This window comes from Argopecten irradians, chromosome 3 (genome assembly GCF_041381155.1).
Source record: "Argopecten irradians isolate NY chromosome 3, Ai_NY, whole genome shotgun sequence".
Classification (NCBI taxonomy): domain Eukaryota; kingdom Metazoa; phylum Mollusca; class Bivalvia; order Pectinida; family Pectinidae; genus Argopecten; species Argopecten irradians.
The window spans coordinates 16,672,885-16,697,114 of record NC_091136.1 but is presented as its reverse complement, the minus strand read 5'-3'; the positions used below and the strand labels follow the sequence as shown (position 1 = coordinate 16,697,114).

The window sequence follows — 24,230 nt, the reverse complement described above, 5'->3', positions numbered from 1 at the left end:
AAATAAGCTTTTTACAAAATAAGGTTTTTCCATATATGTGTGTGGGTTTGACATTTAATTACCAGATGTCATTATACCATTAACCCTCCACCACTATTCCAAAATCAAAACTGGTAAAGTCAACACATGACCAAATAAGGTAAAACATAAACCAGTCGTTACCAGATGCTTTCCTCTGGAGACTGCAGCGTGGACATTCTGGAGTGACCCGTCCAGTTCCTCTTCGTACGCCTCCGCTGACCACAAGGCACAGTTGATGTGGATCCAGTCATCCTGTCCTGAGTAAAGCAAACGGCCAGCGTCCTAAAAATAGAATGTAACACAGAGTCAATGACCAGCATCCTACAAATATAAAGTACGGTAATCACAGCGTCAAACTTAAAAGTTAAAATGCCGTAACTGGTCGAACATTTTGACATGTTATTTTTCCTACAGTAATCTATTGAAAACCATCAGGTTTGATGAATTAAGCTGTGAAAATCATTCAATCGTACAGACAAATATGTATGATGCCTTATAAACATTAGTTAAAACATTATGCACTGTAAAATTCTTGTTTTTATGCTTAATGTATGTTTAGATGGAAACACATGCAGAAATCACTTTACAATTACTTCTAACGCTGTAACTATGTGAATTGAAATTGTAGACCACAACTTGGCTGCACGGTATTACAGTATATACTTATTTCACTAATTACTTATAACGCTGTAACTATGTGAATTGAAATTGTAGACCACAACTTGGCTGCACGGTATTACAGTATATACTTATTTCACTAATTACTTATAACGCTGTAACTATGTGAATTGAAATTGTAGACCACAACTTGGCTGTACAGTATTACAGTATATACTTATTTCACTAATTACTTAACGCTGTAACTATGTGAATTGAAATTGTAGACCACAACTTGGCTGTACGGTATAACAGTATATACTTATTTCACTAATTACTTATAACATGTGTAACTATGTGAATTGAAATTGTAGACCACAACTTGGCTGCACGGTATTACAGTATATACTCATTTCACTAATTACTTATAACGCTGTAACTATGTGAATTGAAATTGTAGACCACAACTTGGCTGCACGGTATTACAGTATATACTCATTTCACTAATTACCTATAACGCTGTAACTATGTGAATTGAAATTGTAGACCACAACTTGGCTGCACGGTATTACAGTATATACTATTTCACTAATTACTATAACGCTGTAACTATGTGAATTGAAATTGTAGACCACAACTTGGCTGCACGGTATTACAGTATATACTCATTTCACTAAGTTTTAGATGTAAATATTAAAGGCTCTTCTTGATTCTTGAGTATAAAAATCACGGCACATATAACATAAGTAAATGAGTAAAACTAACAGATTTCTTCACTTTTATTACATGTCTATACCACTTTAAAATGAATCATTTCACATGTACTAGGAATTATAACAGTAATACATACATTGGGATCAGCATCACCATAGTGCCAACACAGAATACATCGCCTCATGTCCTCACCGGCATCCTCAAGGTCACATGACAACACCTTCTCTGCATCCTCGTCCACAGCTGCAAGGAAAATATCACATTTTACTGCTGAACAGATATTATGAAGAATACAGAGCATTAATCTATACTCTGTAGGGAGTCAGGTCCAGGATAGGGAAACTTAATAGCTGATAGCTAGTTACTTACAGGTTATGTTTAAAGATGAGGGACTGTGAAGATCATCTCACGATGCCTATGGATATAGAGTGGCCTTTAGTATTAAGATACTCTGATGTTAAAGGTAGGTTTCGCTCAACCAAATAATTTTTTTGTGTAAAATCCAATAAATGGAAGAAATGATGAAAAAACATATTAAAAATATCTCGATTTAATTTCTTTATGTGTATGAGATTGAAGCCAGACAGAATAGTATGCAAATGAAGCTACAATGAATAGTGTTGTCGAAAGTTTCGCGCATGTGCATTGCTATACACTAAAAGTAAAAAAAAATGGCTGAACGAAATCATTCAAGATAAAAAAATATATCTGAATCGGCAACAAAGAGAAGGAAATTAGAATGAAATCAGGAGCACCCTAGGATATCTCTAGGGAATGATATTCAGAGATGGCATGTAGCAATAGAAGAAACAGAAGCCACATCTAAAGCGGAACTTGCCAGGATATGTTGGGACTCGTGTTGCACGTGGTGAGTTAAATTTCAACACATGTGCCAGCGCACATACAGCCACAGACTATTAACTACATACATGTTTGGTGTACTAAGCTTGCGAGTATGTAAGTAACATGAAGTGTTTTAGATTATATGATATGTATAAACAGTCCATCGCACTTCGTTTTGTTGTTGGTTTTTTAACTAAACCTGCCATAGCAAACTATCTGACTTTTTGTTGCATGCTTCCGTTTGTTGATGTGGCCTAGTTTTGGAAAACAAGAGACCCAGAGGGACTGTATTGCTCACCTGGTTTGAAATGCAAAGTTATGTTATGAATACAGATTCTTTGTTTCTTTTCTATAGAATTTAAATAATTACCTTTATTTCCCCTATCAAGCCCCACACCTTCTGCCCCAAGGGGGTCAGAGCCAAAATTTATACAAGTTCTGTTCCCCTTCCCCCAGTGATATTTCTGGCCAAGTTTGGTTGTAATCCATGCAGAACTCTAGGACAAGTAGCGATTTAAGGGATTTACCTTTATTTCCCCTCTTGGGCCCCGCCCCTCCTGCCCCCAGGAAGGTCAGAGCCAATTTTTTTACAAACTTTATTCCCCTTCCCACAAGGATGTTTCTGGCCAAATTTGGTAACAATCCATGAAGAACTCTATGACAGGTAGCAATTTAAAGAATTTACCTCTATATCGCATATTGGGCCCCGCCCCTCCTGCCCCCAGGGGGGGTCAGAGCCAAAATTTCTGCAAACTCTGTTCCCCTTCCCCTAATGATGTTTCTGGCCAAATTTGGTTACACTTCATGCAGAACTCTATGACTAGTATCAATTTCAAGGATTTACCTCTATTTCCCATATTGGGCCCCGCCCCTCCTGCCCCTGGGGGGTCAGAGCCAAAATATATACTGCTCTGTTCCTCTTTCCAAAATGATGTTTCTGGTTAAATTTGGCTGCAATCCATTTAAAACTCTAGGAGTAGTAGCGATTTAAAGGATTTACCTCAATTTCCCCTATTGGGCCCCGCCCCTTCTGCCCCTTGGGAGTCTTAGCCAAAATTTATACAAGCCCTGTTCCCCTTCCCCCAATGATGTTTCTGGCCAAATTTGGTTACAATCCATTGAGAACTCTAGGACTAGTAGCGATTTAAAGGATATACCTTTTTTTCCCCCTATTGGGTCCGGCCCCTCCTGCCCCTGGGGGGTTCAGGGCCAAAATGTATACAAGCTCTATTCCCCTTTCTCCAAGGATGTTTCTGGCCAAATTTGGTCAGAATCCATGGAGAACTCTATGACTTGTAGAAATGTTAGGAAATGTTGACAGACGGACGACGTGCCATGACATAAGCTCACCGGCCCTTCGGGCCAGGTGAGCTGAAAACATGCTATGTTCTATGTAAAGCTTGACTTCGCTCTATTTTTAGAGGAGTATTTTTCCTGGTCAAGCTAGGCAACTGACCACCCATATTGTTCGCTGTATGCACTGAAAATGATCTAAAGATTATATCTATGTACAGGATAAATTTCAATTTCGTCTTCTTTATAATTCATTCGGTGAAACCTACCTTTAATGGCTAGTTACATATGAATTGAGTTTAAAGATGAAAGGTGTTAAAGCTAATTGCTAGCTACCTATGGCTAGAGTTTTAAGATTTGAGGTACTTTGAAGCCTATTGCTAGTTATATACATACCTATACCTATAGATAGAACCTTTAGAATTAGGATAGTTTAACCCTTAGTTGAGAAGAATCTTTGTTTGATCAGTTTGCTGTAAAACTTTTCATTCATTACCTTTGAGAAGAATCTTTGTGATAAAGAACTATGAAGCTGATTGTTAATTACCTATAGGCAGAGCCTTTGGGATTGGAGTACTGTGCAGCTTTTTGAAGGGCGATGGTTGAGGGGACTTCGGCGTTTCCTGCCGCTCCAGCCATTGAGCATACGTATGATCTTCCGACGGTGGTATCACAGCTTCGGGTAACATTCCACTAAAATAGATTATAACCAATTAAGGGTGGTTTAATCACAAAGGTTTTCAATATTTTTTACTACAAGAAAACACATAACTGTGAGATAGTAGACTTGAATAGTCTTGCTACAATTTTTCTAAGTTTTTTTCTTATTTCTTTTTTTCTTATTAATTGTCTTGATGCAGGTCGAATGTTAAAATGTAGGTCACAGTGACCTACATAATGACCTATATTTGGTGTAGCGTTGTACTTACCCTGGTAAGTTCTGGTGGTGGTCCCATAATTTACAGGTTTTGATATTGAACCACGGAAAGCAGCGCTCCATTTGCTGAAATATCAACACAATCAGATTAGAGTTTTTCTAGATGGTTTTCGTAGATTACTAATGAAATCTTTCCAAATTTCAGTCAAATTATGCAGTTTACTATTATCAAATTCATCAAATTCTCTATCAATTTTCCTGCATAAATGAATTGAATTACAATCTAGGTGACTAGAATTAAAATCAATCATAACTATACAGATGCACATGTAATTTACAAAACTATCAACATGTGTCAGGGTCTCTCTGTGAGCCTTGTGCATGATTTTCTTCGTTTCTGACTCCTCTAGATCTGTTCTACTCACAGATTAAGCATTTTAATTGAATAATAAACAATGTATAAAGTAAGGTATAGTTTTACAGCTTCACATACACTGACCTCCAAAAACTGTGATACACAGTATTTTTTTTAACAAATATACATAAAGTACAGAAATATGTAAATACAGGCATCAATATGTTTTATCTATCAACTTTTTTATCTTCTCTAACTCATTAAGCGGTTTTTAGTTCAAGAATTTTCTTAGAGATAAATTGTCAGTAACATGTGTAACAGAAATTTTGGAGGGCAGTGTACCTATTTGAAATTTATTTATATTTTTAAAATGGTTTACTTTACCTACAAATGTCTTACTTTTCATACAAGGTTGATTTTAATAGACTTTAAAAGAACAGGGATGGTTATGTCAGGTATCTGTTGTGATGACCTTGACATCCTCTGGAAATAATATCCCATCGACAAGTTTTTAATTCTATTTTAAGCCCCATAGGAGGTTATTGGATCAAATATGCAAAATATTTAAAGACTGAAGTGCTGATGGACAAACCTTGACAAACATAGACCGGACCGAGTTGTTGTTTTTCTTGCGTACAATTCTTTGATCGATGGTATCATTAAGAGCTAATGATATTATGTGTGCCATATCTTCACTGAACTCCTCCTACAAAATATCAAAGGAACAGTCATTAATAGATCTTTAATAAACATGTATAAATATATGTATTATACTGAGGGTAATATTGTTTCTTGAGTTGGACTATGAAAGTTAATTAACATTTAAAGCATTTCTATAAATATTTGGTCTAACTCGTTACAACACTGTAGAAGTATTGAATTTGAGTTTCCAGTTTTTCTAGAAATATAATATATTAACTCATTCACCTAGACTCTTCTTAATCAAAGAATATACCAATCCATAATCAAATTTTAAGGAAAATGACTTTCCTCTAACAAAATGATAACATAAAATTTGGAGTATAATTTCTACCTACCACACTATTGTATTTGTCAGATGCCATTTTCACCTTCACAGCACTGAAATCCTGTGGGAAGTCACGAGTCGGCACAACCTGACGGAACAACCCACTCTTGTCACTGAACCGCACATGCACAGATGTCGAACTTCCCGACTTTTTGGGTGTTACCAAAGCAACATCCAACCTTCCTGTCAATTTTTCAGGAGTGTCACTTTTTATTTCAGATTCTTCATCTTTTGTATCATCTTTTTGAGGGGATTCAAATTTTGAGTCCTCTGTTTGAGGAGATTCACATTTCACACCTTCTATAGGAGATTTATCACATTTTGAATCTTCTATTAGACATGTATCACATTTTATACCTTCAGCTGGAGAAATTTCACATTTCTTATCCTCCTTTTCAGATATTTCACATTTTGTTGTTTCAGCTTCTGTCTGAGACGTTTCACATTTTGCACCTTCTGTATTAGCTGTTTCACAATTCACACTGTTCTTTACGGACGTTTCACATTTAAGATCTAATGAATTATTGTTGTCTATATTCGATATTGTTTCTGATTTCCTATCATCTGTCTTAAACCCTACCTTAGAAATGTCTTCTGCTTGAGTGGATTTCAGAAGTAAACTTGAATCGGATTGGTCACTTTCTACTTTACAGTCCTGTATCAATGAATTTGATTGGTCAGTGGTTTGTGGTATGGAATCTGTCTGATTATCATCAGTAATAGAAATGACATCTGATTGGTCGATAGATTTAGATGTCTCTACTACTGATTGGTCCACTATCGTTTTTGAAGAGTCACATGATTCTGACATGTGGTTGGAATGAAAATGACCCTGGACGACAGTTTGATCGCTGCCCTGACCACCATCTACCTCGTCCTTCAGCTCACTTGACGATCCTTGTGTTTTCAGCTCATTCTCTGTAGCTGTTCTATCATTGATACTACCTCCTGCTGATTCATTTTGAGAGGCTTTTCCATCATTAGCACTACCTCTCACAATGTCAGTTTTAAAATCTGTCACATCAGTATTTATTATCTGTGAATCTGTCACAGTGGCTGTTACTTTAATGTCGCAGCCTCCTGATGAAGCATGTTCAGTAGCTTTTCCATCAGCTACACATGGCTCATCTATCTCCATAGAAACGTCATTATCATCGGACTCATCAGCTGAACAAGGCACAATTTTCTCTGATACATTGTTTCTACTATCACAGTTTGCTTGACTTCCTAACCCCTCACTTTCTGTGACCCCTGAACCCACATGCTCCCCGACCCCTGAACCCTTCCACCCTCCCAAATCCCTTTGCATTGCCTCATGGGATGAATTTGAATTACAGTTTGAATTGGTCACCAATACCACATCAACAGTGTCTGTTTCCATAGCTACCTTCTCTGTGTTACACGGATTTAAACTTTCTTTCTCAGCTGTAGTATCATTCGATTCTTCATCTACTGACTGCTTGTTTTCATTATTGGCTGTTCTATCAGAGTCTTTCACTCCATCTGTTTGTAATGAGCCTTTACTGCCACCCTTATCAGCTATTCCAGCTACACAACTCCCTCCCTTCGAGACTACCTCCTCCTCGCCAGGTTCCATCTGAAATAAGAATTCTTCATCAGTTTATGAATTCAAAATAAAGAGATTGACTTTGGGCATTTATGAAAGGAAATTCTAGTGTCTATGACATGTAGTGTATAAAATTTAAGCTACATGGTATCTTAAACTTTATTTCTAATCTTAAATTTTCCATCATCTTGACTTTATTCAGATATATATGACCCTATTTAGGGGCCGAGTGGTTAAGATGTACCACAAGCCCTTCACCTCTGGGATGCGGGTTTGAATCACATGTGGGGCAGTTGCCAGGTACTGACCGCTGGTTGGTTTCTTCGGGTACTCTGGCTTTCCTTCACTAACAAACCTGGCACATCCTTACATGACCCTGGCTGTTAACAGAACGTTAAACTAATAAAACCAAAATTTTGGCAACTGTCTCACCTTGGCTTCGATGTGTAGTAGATGCTGTGCACACTTGGCGTTGAGGAGAGTGTAGAATACAGATTTGATCCCCGCCTGGAGGTCGTCACGCAGGACCAACTCCCAGTGGCGAGGTCGGTCACCGGGGGAACACATCTTACATATATAATGGACGTCTTCTGGCAGAAACGACATTCTCTCATACATCTCATCTGTAACCAGATAGGCTAAATATGATATACCTATCACAACAGGAGGACAATACTCATACCATTCAGCTCAAAATAAACAGAGATTAATTCATTTCACTTTTGTCAGAAAAAGGAAACAAAGTTTATTTATCACATATTAAACTGGCCCTTCCAGCCATGTCATAAATATCATAAGAGACATGTGTAATAACATTATCATGACATCACATGAAGTTTTGACGTCATCATCTATATATGACGTCACATGATTGTCTCAGTAGACAAAACTATCATATCCAAGCTTTAAGTCTTTTCTTATGTTTCTATCAATAAAATTCAATACCATAATATAAAATACATTTATTTCCGCATACTTTAGTGCACCCTGTGACTATTTATGTTCCACATAATCAAATAACGGTTATTTGAATATTTCAGTTATTTGTATAAAAATTCTCCGGTCCCGTTTTTTCCCCTTCTTTATCTTTGTTTTTCAACTCCATGTATTTGAATAGACTTTTACATGAACTCTGGTTATTAGAATAAAATATTTAGGAAATTCTAAAAATAAAATCGAATATTTTTCAATTTTGCAATATATTTTTTGTATATCAAACTTTTAAATAACTTTATATGCCACTCGCCAAATTATTGAACTCGTTTGATAAATTTCATATCACATAGCCACTCATGTAAGATCCTCTATGTAACTAATGTCATCTAATGTGTCTGTAAAGATTTCCTGGAATATGTATATTTGATTATTTTACCACGTATATATCTTTATATTACAGAGTCTGTTTGTTTATATTACCGTTGAGGCCTTCACACTTGGCATGTACCCAGCTTTCACAGGTAACACACTGCACCATCTTGGAATCCCAATCATCATCAGAGTAACACTTGTGGCACATTGGACAGAAGTTACCTGTAAATAAACATAACAACGCCAATATATTAATGTAAAGACCAATAAAAAATTATTAATTTCTGGAAAATACATAAAATATTTCCCATACAATAAAAATAATCAAGATCAATATCGTAGAAATAGGGGCATTACAGTTTGTGTAAACTAAGTGCAAAATAGTTCAAATCAAAGATGCAGAACTTTAATGCATGTTTTGAACAAATTGTTAGGCATGGAAACAAGTTAGGTGTACAGGGTTACATGAAAATAAAACTGATGGCAGTTTTTATGATCAAAATTGTGAAAACATTGATCTACCTTTGTCCATGAGTTTGCCACATTCGTAGCAGAGCTGGAAGTCGTACGTCCACGTTGCATGTCCAGCGTTTCCTGGGGTAGTGGAGCCACAGCTCTTACAGCGGACACATTTCGTACAAACCTGTCCAAGGAAAGACAATCTTTAGGTTCATGTACATCTAATTTGTCTTTGGTATACTTAGAGACATGATGGGGGGTTCAGACTATCTGGTCACCTTAATGGTATGTTATTGGTGAATTGACACTTTCCTCTCTATATACCCTGGTAAAAACTTGTTTATCCCAATTTGCACAAGAGTCACTCTTAAACAAAAAACCTTTGAACTAATCCCCAGCCTCCAATCCCTACATATCAAAAAGGTTACATATACCTACACTGAAATGTTCATGCACGACTCTTTCTTGTTTTAAAGCCTTCAAATATTTTGTGGGTAGAAATATTCCTAGCTGGCCTATGGCATAGTGATTCCAATAGTGTATAAACCAAATGTTTTTGGTTTTAATACTTGTAGTTCCACAGCAATAACAAATTCATTCAAACTCACCAGTTATCCATTGACTTCACACATATAATATTTTTCCATGTCATTAGTGTAATATGACACCAGGATTCCTATCATATACATACAGCCACAGCATTAATCAGTGTCATAGGAGACAAATTAGATGTTCATACCCATATCTTCTTTTTCTTTGAAGGTTTCGTGGGATAATTTGGTCCTAGGCACTCGGGGTGATAGGTATTTTGACATTTGTCACATCGCAGGAGCTGTAAACGTAAGTACACTCTCAGTATTACAGGTCACTATATTCAGCCTCATCTTTACACAGAGTATCTATCTGCCCTTCTAAGTAAGAATTGACTATCATGTCCTTTATATAGTTTATAGTAGTCATAATTATTCTAATTTCTCTTACACAGACTATTGCAATAATGATCACGTTTTCAACCATTTTTGATGGACTCAAATATAATAAAACCCATCTTGTTTGATGCATTATCTAGTATATTGTGTGTATTGATAATTAAAGAGTCATATAGACAATAAACCAGAAATCACATTAGTTATGGACTCCATATAGGATACTGCTGAATCGACAGATATGTTTCAGATCATATGACAAACGTAAAGTAAAACAGTTATAATTGGGACCAATATTCAAAATGTGTTGTATTGTACTATTTCACATTCTATAAAACATAAGTAAGGGAGATAACCCACATTGTACTGTTCCCCACAAACATGACAGAACTGACAGCGATGGCAGCACCAGTTCTCTCGGTTCTCTTCTGTCGGCCGTTCATCTTCCTCCAAACAGAACTCGTGGAACGGTTCACAGCAGACATTACAGAACACAAACTGGAAACATAACACACAGCATAGTTACGAGAGGTTTTGTTAGTTAAAATGTTAGAAATTTCAAGAGGTTTTGTTAGTTAAAATGTTAGAAATTTCAAGATTAACAAGATTTGGTTTCATTGATCATTCGTTTGTTTGGTTTTCTCTAAACTCAAATCATTCAGCACCAAAAACAATTCAGGAAAGCTTCCATTTAACATGTATATGGAAGTTGTTATTGTATACATGTTTTAAGCAACTAGGGTATAATCGTATATAATTTTTTGTGACAGCTCAGTTAAGTACAACTTTATCCCCAAACTTTCCTTCTCATATATAAATCTTCATATGTAAAATAGTTATTTACAGTTGAATATATTGTTAATAATTAGGTGAAGTTATCAAGTCCCATAACTCTTGGAAATATTGATAATTTTTGACAAGTATCAAAACCATATTGAGCGGAAACCAAGAAATTATCTGTTTTGACGATTTTAAAGTCCCTTAACTCTTGCAAATATTAACAGATTTCGACCAGTATTGAACTCATAAAGATTTCATTAATATTAAGCAATATACCAAATTCCATTGAAATTGCACAAAAAATACATGGACTTATCTGTTTTGACAATTTTAAAGTGCCGTAACTCTTGCAAATATCAATGAATTTTTATCATTATCAAACTCATTCGTACCAAATTTGGTTCAAATCGGACAACAAATACTTAAGTTATCGCACGAAAACCCTTTCCCGGACCCCGTCATAGTGATACCTATGTGTCGCCCTGGTGTTGCAGATGACACAAAAACAATTGTATTCACATTCTATCATTAATTAGACAAGTTCATACTTACATCGTATTTACCTGCACTACCACAGAGATAACAAATGGTGCGGACACACAGAGGCCCGGACATCGTCAGGGGTACACCGGACAGCCATGCCTTGTCAATGTCATAATTCTCCTAGAAGAAGGAAAAGTATAAGCTTATAAGTATGAGTTAGCACATTCTCTGGATGAAATATCCCGCCACACACAACTGCTCAAGACAAATAGTTTTACAAAGACCATGACTTAATGTTTATCAAATTTGATTTCAGATCCATAGAAACAAAAACTCCATTACAAAACGATTGTAATGATCTACATTTATACACAAACAACAGATTCTCTGTCTAATTAGAATGGTTATATCTTAATTCCACTGTATAAGCATATAGAGCTTTACCTTAAACTCTGCCTTAATTCGATATCCACTCTGTGGCCAATGTCTCAGCGTAGATGGTAGGGGCTGGAGGACACAGTTCTCTGACCGCAACACTGTCAGGTTCTGTAATACACCAGAATGTCAAACAACATATTTATTACCATAAAGGTCACACAACATATCTATTTCTATATAAAGCAGGTCAAACAAAATCATCAAATATTTTAAGAAAGCAATTAACCTGTGTTTTGTAACAAAATATGAAATGTATTTTAACAACTTCAACAATGATGGCACATTAAGATTGTTGTTTTATTTATAACCAATACATACCCGATCTTTCCCTTTCGGCATTTTCTTCGGCGATAGGACTCCTAATCCTGGCTTTCTGGACGGATCTCCTGTCCGAAACGGCGGTACTAGTGGACTCTGACGTCCAGATTTCTGTGACAGATTTTCCCGGGACACGCCTCCACTGAATTGTGGCAGAAGTTGTCGACTTATATTTGCAGGGGTTCTAATCATTGGATCTGAGTCCCTGGAATGTTTTACTTCTGGGCGAGCATTCCCCTGACTCTGTAGCACCATTCTTCTGATCAGGTTCATGCTGGAGCTTCCGTTTTTAGGATTACTACAGCCGGAGGGATTCTGGGAAGGATCGGCAGGGTCGCATTCCTCGACTGGCGTATTACAACCCCTATCACAGGAATCTGTGTCGTCCACAGATGCTGGTTCCTTGGGTTTGATGAATGCAGCAGTTGCCGCTCGAGAATATCGTGGAAATTCACATTTACGCTCACTGCAACATGGAAAACAAGAAATGAGGCTCAAAGGGCATTACCCAACTTTGGAATTATAGATACTAATGTTGTTAATGTCAGTTTTGTTGGTGAATTACAAAACTATCTGCAGGACATTAATGCATTTACTTACAAATGAAATCAAGACAAACATAAATAACACTACTTTATGCCCTCAAATTTCATGATAGGCCATAACAATGAGCCAAATAATAGGATTATTGCCCTTTTCACTACACAATAAACTTTCAACATTTGATGTTATGATTGGTTGCAGAACATATGGATGGCAGTTAATTCTATTTCATTTATTGGTTATTTACATGCAGGCCTGTTTCATGACGCCGCGCCCTCCAAACTTTGGCTTGTCCCTGAAACACAAGTGTTATCATAGATTAAAGATAATTTCTTGGATGATAATCGAGTCAAACTTAATACTCTGTGTTCTTATAACATTAGTAGTCATTTAAGCTGATGCTACTGTTTCGTTTACAGTATAAACACACCAATGTACGGTAAGCACCTGGTATCTCCTAACCTCATGATTCATACCTTGACTTTTTCTATCAATAAATACAGTCAAAGCCATGCAAAACATTTAGAACAAACTTTGCAAATTTTTCTAAGAATAATAACTATTTAAATTTAAAAGATTGACTGTAAAATGTTGACCAGTTCCCATCACAACTGCATATTTCTTTTGATACTCACTGACAATATATACATTTCCCACAATCCTTAGCGAGACACCCTGGACACTTCTTACAACGCAGTTTACGTCGACGAACGGTGAGACGACCTCTGGAGCCTGGGATCAGACGACTGAATGCGGGTGACTTGTGTGGAGATTTCTTTACGGTACAGACATTGTCTTCTGATTGTTGGATAATTTCGTCAAGGGTACGTTCATCATCTGACAACCCTACAAAAATAATGAATTTTACGAAATCATTTAGTCCAAACCTGGAATTTCACAAACTGCAGATGCAGGTTTTGTGGTAGCAGAATATGTTATAGTTATACATGTGTTATCAAACTCTATTATGTATTACTTTTAGGTTGTTCAAAAAATGATAATCTATAAGGGAAACTCAGCAAATTTTTAATATGTCTAACGTACCAGATTTTATATGTGTTTATATACAGGCTATTAAATACAGTCAAAATTGCCTTGGCGACCATCTGAATTAAGCGACCGCCTCTTTTAAACGACCATAATTTTTCCTCCCAACGTAATTACCTATATAAATCACTCTAATTAAGCGACTGTCTGTCTTACGCGACAAGTGACTATGATCATGGTACTCATGACTATCGATTTCCCTATGTATTAAGCGACCTTATCAAAACCGGAAGTTATAAACAATACATTCTTGACCTCTCGCGAATTCACGTCTGTATGAAATGAACACAGCTCACTAGGGACGCTTTCTGTGCCATCATTGTTGTTTTAAGCGTACAGTTCAGACGTACGTACGTAGTATGGCTTCGCCTAAACGAAATTTAACTTTAAACGACAAGATCGAAGCAATCAGATTACTAGATGCGGGGAAACCGGCCTAAAAGGTAGCACAGGATTTTGGAGTTGGAAAAACTCAAATTCAGAATCTATGTAAACGAAAATTAGAATTGATAAATAACTTTGAAAAGAATGTTCCGGGAGAATCGAAGAGACGGCGTTATCTAACTGGAAATGAAGAAATTAACAGTCTAACATACGAGTGGTTCAAAGACGCTTGGGCAAGAAGGATCAATATCTCAGGTCAGCTACTGAAAATTTCAAATTATCCAAATTTTGATAAATAACTTTTTAAAAATTATTTTAAATGAATTATTTGAATTTATCAATAGAAATAATTTCATGTACTTTTGTATGATTATTTTGTAATGTAAATGTTTCTTATATCTTGTACTATTTTGATAACAATATATAGTGCAATAAAAAAGTCCAAATGTACATGATGTCTTTGCCTTTTTTTCGCCGACGAGTAATGATTCAATTAAGAGACCTACTTTCATATGTGACCCTTTTTGCTATCTCCCTTGGAAGGTCTCTAAAAACAATTTTGACTGTATGTACCATCTATCAAATTTTATTTTTATATCATTACAGATTTCTTCCTAAATTGTGGTTTACTCCAACTAAACATAAAAAAATTTCAGAATATTTCCATCACAGTTGAATTCACCCCCAAACCAACTTTTTGATAACAGCATGCCTCCCTGAAAGACCTCTATGTATTATCCCTTACCAGCTTTGGTTTCTTCCTCCTTTCTCCAGAGTTTGACTTTCTCCCCTCGGGGTAAGGCACTTAATGTAATCTCGAGTGACGACTGTGGTGGGGTCTGAGGAAACTTTGCCACAGGCTTTCCCAGGACGACCGCCGCTTTCCTACAAACGTGCTTGATACGAGGCCCACGTCCTTCTGATGCTGGTGACGAGGTGACACTTTCTGGTGAGCTAGTTGCAGACACTGGAGCCGCTTCCTCAGACTCATCAACGGCTGGTCCCAACACAGGTACGATTTTAGGAGGGGACATCAATCCTTCTGTAAAATTATCACATGTAAATATTGATTTAAGTCTGTCGACACAATAAGCAGTATATAATGTCTTTCATTGGTGTGATGATATGACAATGACATGTTACAACGCCCTCGAATCCAGATGTCACTACAGTGTTAACTGATGTGAAGTATCAAAGAATTCACTAGTGACATAAGCAAAAATATTACAAGGGCGAAATCACTTGCTATCAAGCTGATTATCTGTTAAGAGAGAAGTCAAAACTTCAAATAAACTTCGGTTTGGTATTATTACCTGTGTCTTCAAATGATTCGCCTGGGACCATTTTCTTTGTCGGCGACTCTTTCGATGGCTTAAGTTTATCTTCAGATGGAAATACTTCTTGACAACGCAGATACCGGCAAAACACACATCGTCTAATATCTGTCTTGCAGTTACCTACAACCAAACATCAAACTTGTAATGTATTTATGTCTTGCAGTTACCTACAACCTAACATCAAACTTATAATGTAACAGATCTGAAGTGTAGAGCCTTAGTATTTTGAGGAAAAGAAATGTTTATCCGACAAAATGCCTGAAGTCCACATATCTAAGAACATAAAAGGATGCAACCTGGGTGAAGTTATACCTCCCTTTTTTCTAATTTCTACTTATAAACAATCCTTAATGTGATTTTGAGAAACTAAATATGTGCTTGGTTTACCTTTGCTTATGTTTAATTAACAGCATCAAGTACATAGGAAATGTTTTATGTGTATAGTTTGTTATGTATATGTTAGTATCTCCTGGAAATTTGTTCTTGCTACTTTTTAAAGAATACTGCCACAACCACAAACCTTATAGCAGAAGTAAACATTTTTTTTACCATTACAGAAGAATTCTTTCTCTTTGGCACGTTTCATATGCACCCTGTAGAATCGTCTACAACCGTCACAGCTAGGGACGCCGTAATAGTTCCGACGGCGGATTGGCGGCAGATTGGGGTCCTTACACACAGCACATACTACCGCCTCATCTGTACTGCCCAGAATTTCTTCAATAGAGGAAACATAACATATAAGCATATATCCTCTATAGACGAGACTAAATTACTTGTATCTTCATGCCACCCCCTCCCCCCAGTACCTAAAATGAACTTTGTTACCATTATCCTACCCCTCATCCCCTGTATCTAGAGGAAAGACTAAAATACTGACGTCCTCCTGCACCCATACCCCCCTCCAGTACCTAGAGATGTGTCCTCCCCTATCCGCACCTCTGGTACTATGATGAGACTATGATACCATTGTCCTCCTGCCTCCCCGTACCTAGAATGTGTGTCCCCCCTTACCCCATTCCTGGTACCTAGAGACCCATTGTCCACCTGCCTGCCTCTCAAGTACCTAGAGATGTGTCCCCGCCCCTACCCCCATCCCTGGTACCTAGAGACAATTGTCCTCCTGCTCCCCGTACCTAGAGATGTGTCCCTCCCTTCCCCATCCCTGGTTCCTAGAGACCATTGTCCTCCTGCCTTTCCGTACCTAGAGATGTGTCTCTCCCTTCCCCCATCCCTGGTACCTAGAGACCATTGTCCTCCTGCCTTTCCGTACTTAGAGATGTGTCCCCCCCCTACCCCCATCCCTTGTACCTAGAGACCATTGTCCTCCTGCCTCCCTGTACATAGAGATGTGTCCCCCCTACCCCCATCTCTGGTTCCTAGACTAAGAGACCATTGTCCTCCTGCCTTCCCTTACCTAGAGATGTGTCCCCCCTACCCCCACCCCTGGTACTATTATGAGACCTAGTATGTAGAGATGTGTCCTTCCCCTATCCCTGGTACCTAGAGATGTGTCCTTCCCCTACCCCCACCCCTAGTACCTAGAGACCATTGTCCTCCTGCCTTCCCTTACCTAGAGATGTGTCCCCCCTACCCCCACCCCTGGTACTATTATGAGACCTAGTATGTAGAGATGTGTCCTCCCCCTACCCCTGGTACCTAGAGATGTGTCCTTCCCCTACCCCCACCCCTGATACCTAGTGACCATTGTCCTCCTGCCTCCCCATGCCCAGTACCTAGTGATGTATCTTCCCCCTACCCCCGTCCCTGGTACCTAGAGATAAGACTAACTTACCTGTGTCCTCCTGTCCCCCAGAATATGGCTGCTCGTCCTTGGCGTCCATGTAACTCTTGGCTACCCCTGCGAAGGTAGAGTAGCCAGACACCTTGCTGAATCCTCCAACTGCAGACCCCTGCTTTAGTCTCATTTTCTCTAGCTTGGCTTCCATTTTTATTTCCTACAATTCACCAAAAAATCAAATGAAGAGGAAAGCTAAAAAATTCTTCTTTTTCAAATCCATATAAACATTTTCAGTAGAAAGATTGCTTTATTCCCATGCATCAAGAAATATTTTATGCTTAATTCAAAGAGTTATTTTTTATTTCAAGTTATTAATACTTTTCACATGGAAACATCTACATACATATATATATATATGTGATCCTGGTCCATATCTTTTCAAAATACAAGAGTTGTCTACCTTTTTGAGTAGGCATGATCAGATTGTTATGTTATAAGCAAGTTTTGGGAGTAGCATTATGAATTTGGGTAAAACAAAAGCATAAATAATGACATACAGAAGACTTCCTAAAAGGGCAAATAACTCTCTGAAAAAGAGTCTTAGACTATAAATACTATTTTTTTTATTCATGAATTTAACAAACAGGAAGGATTGTATTCTCGAAATCATAACACGGGAAAGATAATAAAAATGTTAAGCTTCAAACCTTTTTAAGTGTTCGTGCAAAGTCTGCCTTGGATCGATTGAGGGCTGATCGACTAAGCTGTAGTTTGGCCTTCCGTAAAATGTTGTGCCCTTTACGGCGAGTAGCAAGAGCTTCCTTTTCGAGAGCCTCTAGCCTCTGTCTTTCTGAGAGGGCGCTTTGTCCCGATACGCCAAACTTTGGTGGAGCAAATATCGGTGATGTGGTAAGTTTAGACGGCGACGTGACAGCTCCAGCAAGCTTTGATGGTGTGAGATGAACCTTTTTGGATTCGGGAACACTTTGCACAGCAGCTTTCTCTGCCTCAATGGTTTTACGCGCCTGGAGTTTCTTCTCGAATGACTTCACTTGGAAAGCCTGTATTCGCTCATCGGTGAGTTTGATACGGACTTTCAGGCTAGGTTTCCGAGCTCGCTTTCCTTCCACAATCAAAGGCTGGTCATATAAAGACAATGATGACTGTCCAGCTGAAGTAAATAACATGTATCATTATATTATTATTATTATTATATTATTCTAGGGCATTGAAATATCAATTTTAAAACACTTACTTGGCTCACCATTTCTGCATAAAAAATGCCCACATTATAAAGTCAAAATACACAGTATTAGATGTAAGCAACAGAACAGTTAAAGAATTTGTGACGAATTTCGTTAATCATCAAATTTCAAATCTCCTATCATAGATACAACATAGAATCATAAATTATTTTTATATATGTGACACAAAAAAATGCTACTACAGAATATCATACCTATGTTGAGGCGACTTTAAAGGGAAGAAGATGCTTTATCCCTAAATTTTCATGATAAACTCTTCTAGCCTTATATAAAATTAGAACTAGAAGAGCTCAAATGTGCTTTGGGGTAAATGACCTAATTAATATTAGGTGAATACTACAGTATGTCTGTTGTTTTACAGTCTTGATATATATACCTTCCATTGGGTCAAACAAATGGCCTGGCGGAAGTGGAATCGTAGGCCCAGAGGACAAACTGGTCAACTGTGGAGTCTTCAAATGTTCATCCTTGACCTTGGACTTTTCTGCGACTTTCACTCGTGGACTTGTAGCTGGGAATGTTTCTGGTTTAGGAGACAACCCACTGTCATCTACACGAGACCTCTTTGTCATAATTTGATTAAAATCATCTTGTTCTAAAAATCTCTTGTTCGGTATAATAACTCTAGATGATCTTGAACTTTGTGTTGGTAAGATAAATTGTTTCTTTGGATGTACAGGCCCTCTGGGGCTTTTAGGACTTGTAACTGGTGATTTGACCTTTCCTGGTACTTTAACACTCTGTTGACCTTTGCGAGCTTTCTGCAGCAGCTGTTTAGCCAGATTTTGTTGACCTTTAATGCCCTTTGACCCTTGAACTGACACCAATTTATCTCTTTCTTTAACTTTTTTCTTGCTGTACTGTGGAATTTTACCATTGTCACTGTCATTTTTTCCTTTTTTCGCTGTACCAGTTTTTTTCACACTTGGCTCAAGAGACTTTCGTTTACCTTGACCTTTGGGGGTAAAGTCAAACTTGACAGTTTTTTTGTCCAAGGACTTGCGAGAACTCTCAGATGAAGTCCTTTCTTTCCTAACTTTAAATTTTATTTTGAGTGACTTCTGAGTTTCTTCTCTGGCCTGTTTTACTGTGGAAATCTTTGATGGTTTGACAATGCCATGCTTCAGTAACTCAGTGTAAGATTTACGGATACCGCGGCCACGATCAGAAGATGCAGCAGTGTCCTTGACCTTGGCTAGCCTTTTGCCAATAGGCTTGTATGATGGCAAAACTTTTTCTGGAGAGCTTTCACACTGTGCTAACAAGGCCTTAAGCTTCCTTTCCGACTGTTGTACATCTTTTGGAGTGAAGCCCTCAAAATCTTCCTCCTACAAATTACATTTAATACACATTTAGAATTACATTTAATCCACATTTAGAAATAAAATCATTTTAAGTGGGTCATTAAACTCCTGGCTCTCAGGTTTTTTCATTGAAAAATTGACTACTAATTAAATGGAGGGGGGTGGGGGTTGGGGGTTATGTGGCTATATCAAATTGGGAACATAGGGTCTTGTTTCGGCCCCAACATGCACTACATAATACATTAAAGTCTATATATTTAATGAATATCAAGGGCATTAGTATAAAAATAATAGTAAATGATGATTTTAAACACTTTTCTTTTGCAATCTATTTAAAGACAATAGAATAAATGTAGAGGTATAAATACAAAGCATCCCGGTAGGTGCATTTGTATTAGCCTATTGTATAAAGTATTAAAGATGCTCCACCGCCGACAGAACATAAATGATATTAATTATTTGAACAATAATTGGTGTTTAATCGTGTATATATATGCCTAATTAACACAAAAAATAATATAAAATAATTTATTTCGCCTTTGGTGTGATCGCAATCAATACGGGATATAAAGGATATTAATTATTTTTTTTTAAAATCAATTGAAGCATTTTCTATTTAAAGTAAGTCTTGGATTTCTGCACATTATCAATTTTCAGCGGTGGGCATCTTATAGTAAAAAATTTATATTTTTTGTATCTATTCTATTAAGTCTTTTTCTGCACTTTATTTGGTAAAATTTATCTTTTATTAAGGCCTTAGGCAAAATAAAAAAACATTTTTGTTTACGGTAACACTTATAAAAATGAAGGGTTGTTAGGTTGGCATTTTTTTTTCTTCTAATAATTTTTTTATTCTGAATCACTGAAGTAGACTTTATTCAACCTTATATAAAACATTGGTTTGATTCTCAGAGGATTATTGGTGTCTTAAATTACAGAATTTGTACCAAAATTAAAGATTTTGAGCAAAATCCACCAAATCTAAGGTTGTTTTTTTGTTGCTTTAATGCAAAATTGATAAAAAGTTTTTGAGTAGGCACTGATTTTATAGGGTTGGTCAGGTTACTGGAAACATATTATATAACAACTTTTTTTTTGTATGGTCTTAGTATGCAATAATCTTATTTTTTCTATTGATGAATATTATTTTTAGAGGGATTGATTATAGCCAGTTGAATATCTATATTAATTCAAGCATCTTGGAAAAAGTAAGGGGCCAAGGAAAGAATTTAATACATAGGATTAAAAGGTGAGCATATATTTAAATTTTGTAACTGTATGAATCGGAAACTATAAATTAGTACAAAAATATAACTCTGAGAGGTTGGTTTAAGGGTCTTATTTCAAATGAGTATAATTAGGAATTAAGTGTAGAATTTAATACAGAACCTCCAAAATTATAATTTAACAAAAGACATTTTTTTTATCAATTAACATTTGATAATCATAGTGGCCAAAGTTCCAAACCAATAATTAATTAAAGATGCTCCACCGCCCACAGAGCATAAATGACATTCATCATTTATACAATAATTGGTGTTTAATCGTGTATATATATGCCTAATTAACACAAAAAATAACAAAAAAATAATTTATTTCGCCTTTGGTGCATGCGCAATCATTACTTCATTCCATATAAGATATAGTGCAACTGATTTTTTCCGGGATGCAATTAATTATTTTTCATATTTTTAACTTGAAGTTCAATTAGAAGCTCTAACGTTTCAATGTTAGAAAAGTAAAAGTAAGTAACTTTTGTAACTGAAGAAAAATACTAAATCATCTGCTCCCGTTTTTGATGGTGAAAAAATACCATTTGTCAGCGATGGAGCATCTTTAAGAAAGGCTATTAATAGTAATGTCTAAATAGTCTAAACTACTATTGTAAAATTTTTGAATATTTAAATTCTAGTTTATACTAACCATGAACTATTTTGAGAAAGGATAGATCAAAGAATTCATATACACTGTGGTCTTATTCTAATAATCAGACTTCTGTGTGTACAATGTACCCAGCAATGTGTCATTAAGCATTAAAAGTATGCAGTCAATCAAATCAAAATTTTACACTGAATTACTATCAGCTGTGTTAATGTCACTGGTTAATCATTTATTTCTTTACATACATTTTAAAATAAACATGCAATATTCCTTTTTATTTAAATAATGTTTATGCATTTTATACGCAACACTAGCTTTAAATGGCCAGTATTAATGTTTGCTATGAATAACTAAGCATCACCACTATTGAGAATTACCAACAAATGTCCTTTGTCTCAAAATCTGTCCCGGATTTTAAATAAAAAAAAAAGTGATGAACTAAATCCTTCCTTATTATTCTCAAGCTTGTTTTCAATAATTAACATATCAATTTTCGAAATGAAGACAACGACAAGTGATTTTTGAGTGTAACTTTTACATTCTCGTGTGTAAGATGTTGATGCAACATCAATAAATATTTCAAAGCCAACCGATTCCCTGACAATAACTCACGACCATGCCCTTTCGTTCATGTTTAGGTTGGAAGCTTGGCGATCAACAAGTAACAATCGATCCAAAATAACATTAAATCAGGATTAGAAAGCAATATATCATATATAACCGTTCAGAATAGAGATTAATCTCACCGAGAATCTTAATGTGATTTACAATCAAGCCTCAAATTTTGTGTATCCGTCAAAAAAATCTATAAACCCATATCGGAATTTTCACGATGGCGGCCATTTTGACGGAGCGTTCCGATGTAACAAATTATTACCTCATCTGACTCTCCAAACAATTCCCGGAATAACCGCAGACCTCTGTGAATGCTGGCCACTAGAACCAATGTTGGATCGTTGACATTTTTTGCGTCGTCAGCGCCGTATCGGACACCCATACGATCAAATCTGCATCCAGGACGACCGGGAAACCTCAACCGCGCCATGTTTGTGGATCCCGAGATAGGAAAGATGGCGGTACATCGAGCAAGTGACCGATATTTTCAGCCGTGTCCAACTTCTTAAGTTTTTACTCGAGTTTTAAAAAGCGTCTTAATATTCTTTAACCATTTTCAGTATTAAAATTTTTTAACAAGAATAATTAATCTTGATGGTTTACCTATGCTTTTGTGTAAAATTCATGATATGTGTACATATACATAAACCGGGCCGTCATGTGACCAATTAGCATGCAGAAATTACCCGCCAAAATTCTCTGACCTAACACCTTTGCGTCTGTATTTTAACAAAAGCTAGATAAAAAGTGATTTGAATGACGTATTTGATATTTCATTGGTTTTGTTCATAAACCAGAATAATAGTGTAGAATGACAAATATTCTAAGTTGAAAGTTATTTTCCTGTTTCGTCCAAAAATACGGTTCACGATGAAGCGAGTGGTTTTACTACGATAGTATTTACATTCTGAATTTTCCCACAATCCCTTTTCATTCAACTTTCACATCGGAGATTACCGCTACTTGACCCATTGACCCCAACACATGTCAGAGGTCGTGAAACGTTTTACGCATACTTTTATGTTTTATATTAGAACTCTATATACAGATTTCAAATTTACTATTATACAAATGAAACCATGGCAGAAACATATATGTTTCTGATACCACTTAGGCTATACTTTCTAAATCTTTGCTTAAATCTATTATATCCCGTAGTTTTGCCTTGTTCTTGTAAAAAAATAGATCTGAATAACACACTAAAGCGTTTAATATTGTGTGTACGTTAAGCAAGGATTTCGATCACACCTGGGGTCTGAGAAATATAGTTACAGTTTACATATTAATTTGGACCTATCAGGTATTAAGGGTTCTTCTAGATCAAAAATACAAAATATGCAGATATGTAGATAAAACACATATTCCACACATACATGGTATAATCATTATCTAGAACCATAAAACCTCTAAAAAGGTCCTTTCTTTAAACTGTAACTAATTCTCAGACACCTGTGATTGAGATAGACTAGTAGATCTAAATTCCTGGTGTAATATGAAATCCTTTTGTGCACATTTTACCTAAAATTAAAATTTGACAACTGATTTCACTTTCAGCAACAAATATACAATATCATTACATTCGGCCATGTGGTCTAGCGTTAATACAATGTTACAACACGACTCTGGTGCACATAATATAGTGTTAACAGATAGGAAATAAAATAACTTAATTAACATCAATGATTGGTTCAATAAATATTTCAATCTAGTTAAGACTAGAGAATACGTGTTAATTATTCTGATCTGAGAATTATCACAGATTATATAATTATGGACCCACCAGAGTGTCCTAAGACCATTTTTCGGCGTTTTAAGGGTCTTAATAACACCTTACGATTTTTACCGATTTATGATCTATACCCCTAAAAGGTCTAAAAATGATCCTGGGACACTCTGGTGAGTCCATTATTATATAATCTGTAACTAATTCTCAGATACCTGTGCTCTACATATGTCTGGTTTGTGTACACCAATTAGTTTTTAAATTCGTTTTTTGTACTACAGACATAGATATATTATGTTCATAGCATGATAGTGACATTTTATAAATACAATAAGAATAATATGTTAAAAAAAGCCTGCGTTGGGCGAGTTATATATTTGGGTC

General features: G+C 36.4%; 1 protein-coding gene across 1 annotated transcript in view; it reads right to left on the bottom strand.

Moving 5' to 3' along the window:
* LOC138317683 (uncharacterized) overlaps nucleotides 1–22,749 on the bottom strand; it is a 63,445-nt gene extending 40,696 nt beyond the window's left edge. The window contains exons 1-23 of the mRNA XM_069259516.1: nucleotides 22,386–22,749; nucleotides 18,700–19,651; nucleotides 17,766–18,229; nucleotides 17,113–17,275; nucleotides 15,867–16,034; nucleotides 15,294–15,437; nucleotides 14,726–15,022; nucleotides 13,185–13,395; nucleotides 12,797–12,844; nucleotides 12,007–12,472; nucleotides 11,695–11,796; nucleotides 11,320–11,430; nucleotides 10,348–10,485; nucleotides 9,801–9,893; nucleotides 9,125–9,245; nucleotides 8,711–8,824; nucleotides 7,727–7,917; nucleotides 5,738–7,324; nucleotides 5,293–5,406; nucleotides 4,398–4,471; nucleotides 4,016–4,161; nucleotides 1,469–1,575; nucleotides 163–303 (exon numbers count right to left, since the gene is read on the bottom strand). Coding sequence (XP_069115617.1) covers nucleotides 163–303; nucleotides 1,469–1,575; nucleotides 4,016–4,161; nucleotides 4,398–4,471; nucleotides 5,293–5,406; nucleotides 5,738–7,324; nucleotides 7,727–7,917; nucleotides 8,711–8,824; nucleotides 9,125–9,245; nucleotides 9,801–9,893; nucleotides 10,348–10,485; nucleotides 11,320–11,430; nucleotides 11,695–11,796; nucleotides 12,007–12,472; nucleotides 12,797–12,844; nucleotides 13,185–13,395; nucleotides 14,726–15,022; nucleotides 15,294–15,437; nucleotides 15,867–16,034; nucleotides 17,113–17,275; nucleotides 17,766–18,229; nucleotides 18,700–19,651; nucleotides 22,386–22,553 — 6,120 coding nt within the window. The 5' untranslated portion in view covers nucleotides 22,554–22,749. The remainder of the gene's footprint in view (nucleotides 1–162; nucleotides 304–1,468; nucleotides 1,576–4,015; nucleotides 4,162–4,397; nucleotides 4,472–5,292; nucleotides 5,407–5,737; nucleotides 7,325–7,726; nucleotides 7,918–8,710; nucleotides 8,825–9,124; nucleotides 9,246–9,800; nucleotides 9,894–10,347; nucleotides 10,486–11,319; nucleotides 11,431–11,694; nucleotides 11,797–12,006; nucleotides 12,473–12,796; nucleotides 12,845–13,184; nucleotides 13,396–14,725; nucleotides 15,023–15,293; nucleotides 15,438–15,866; nucleotides 16,035–17,112; nucleotides 17,276–17,765; nucleotides 18,230–18,699; nucleotides 19,652–22,385) is intronic.
* Between the last annotated feature and the right edge of the window lie 1,481 nt (nucleotides 22,750–24,230).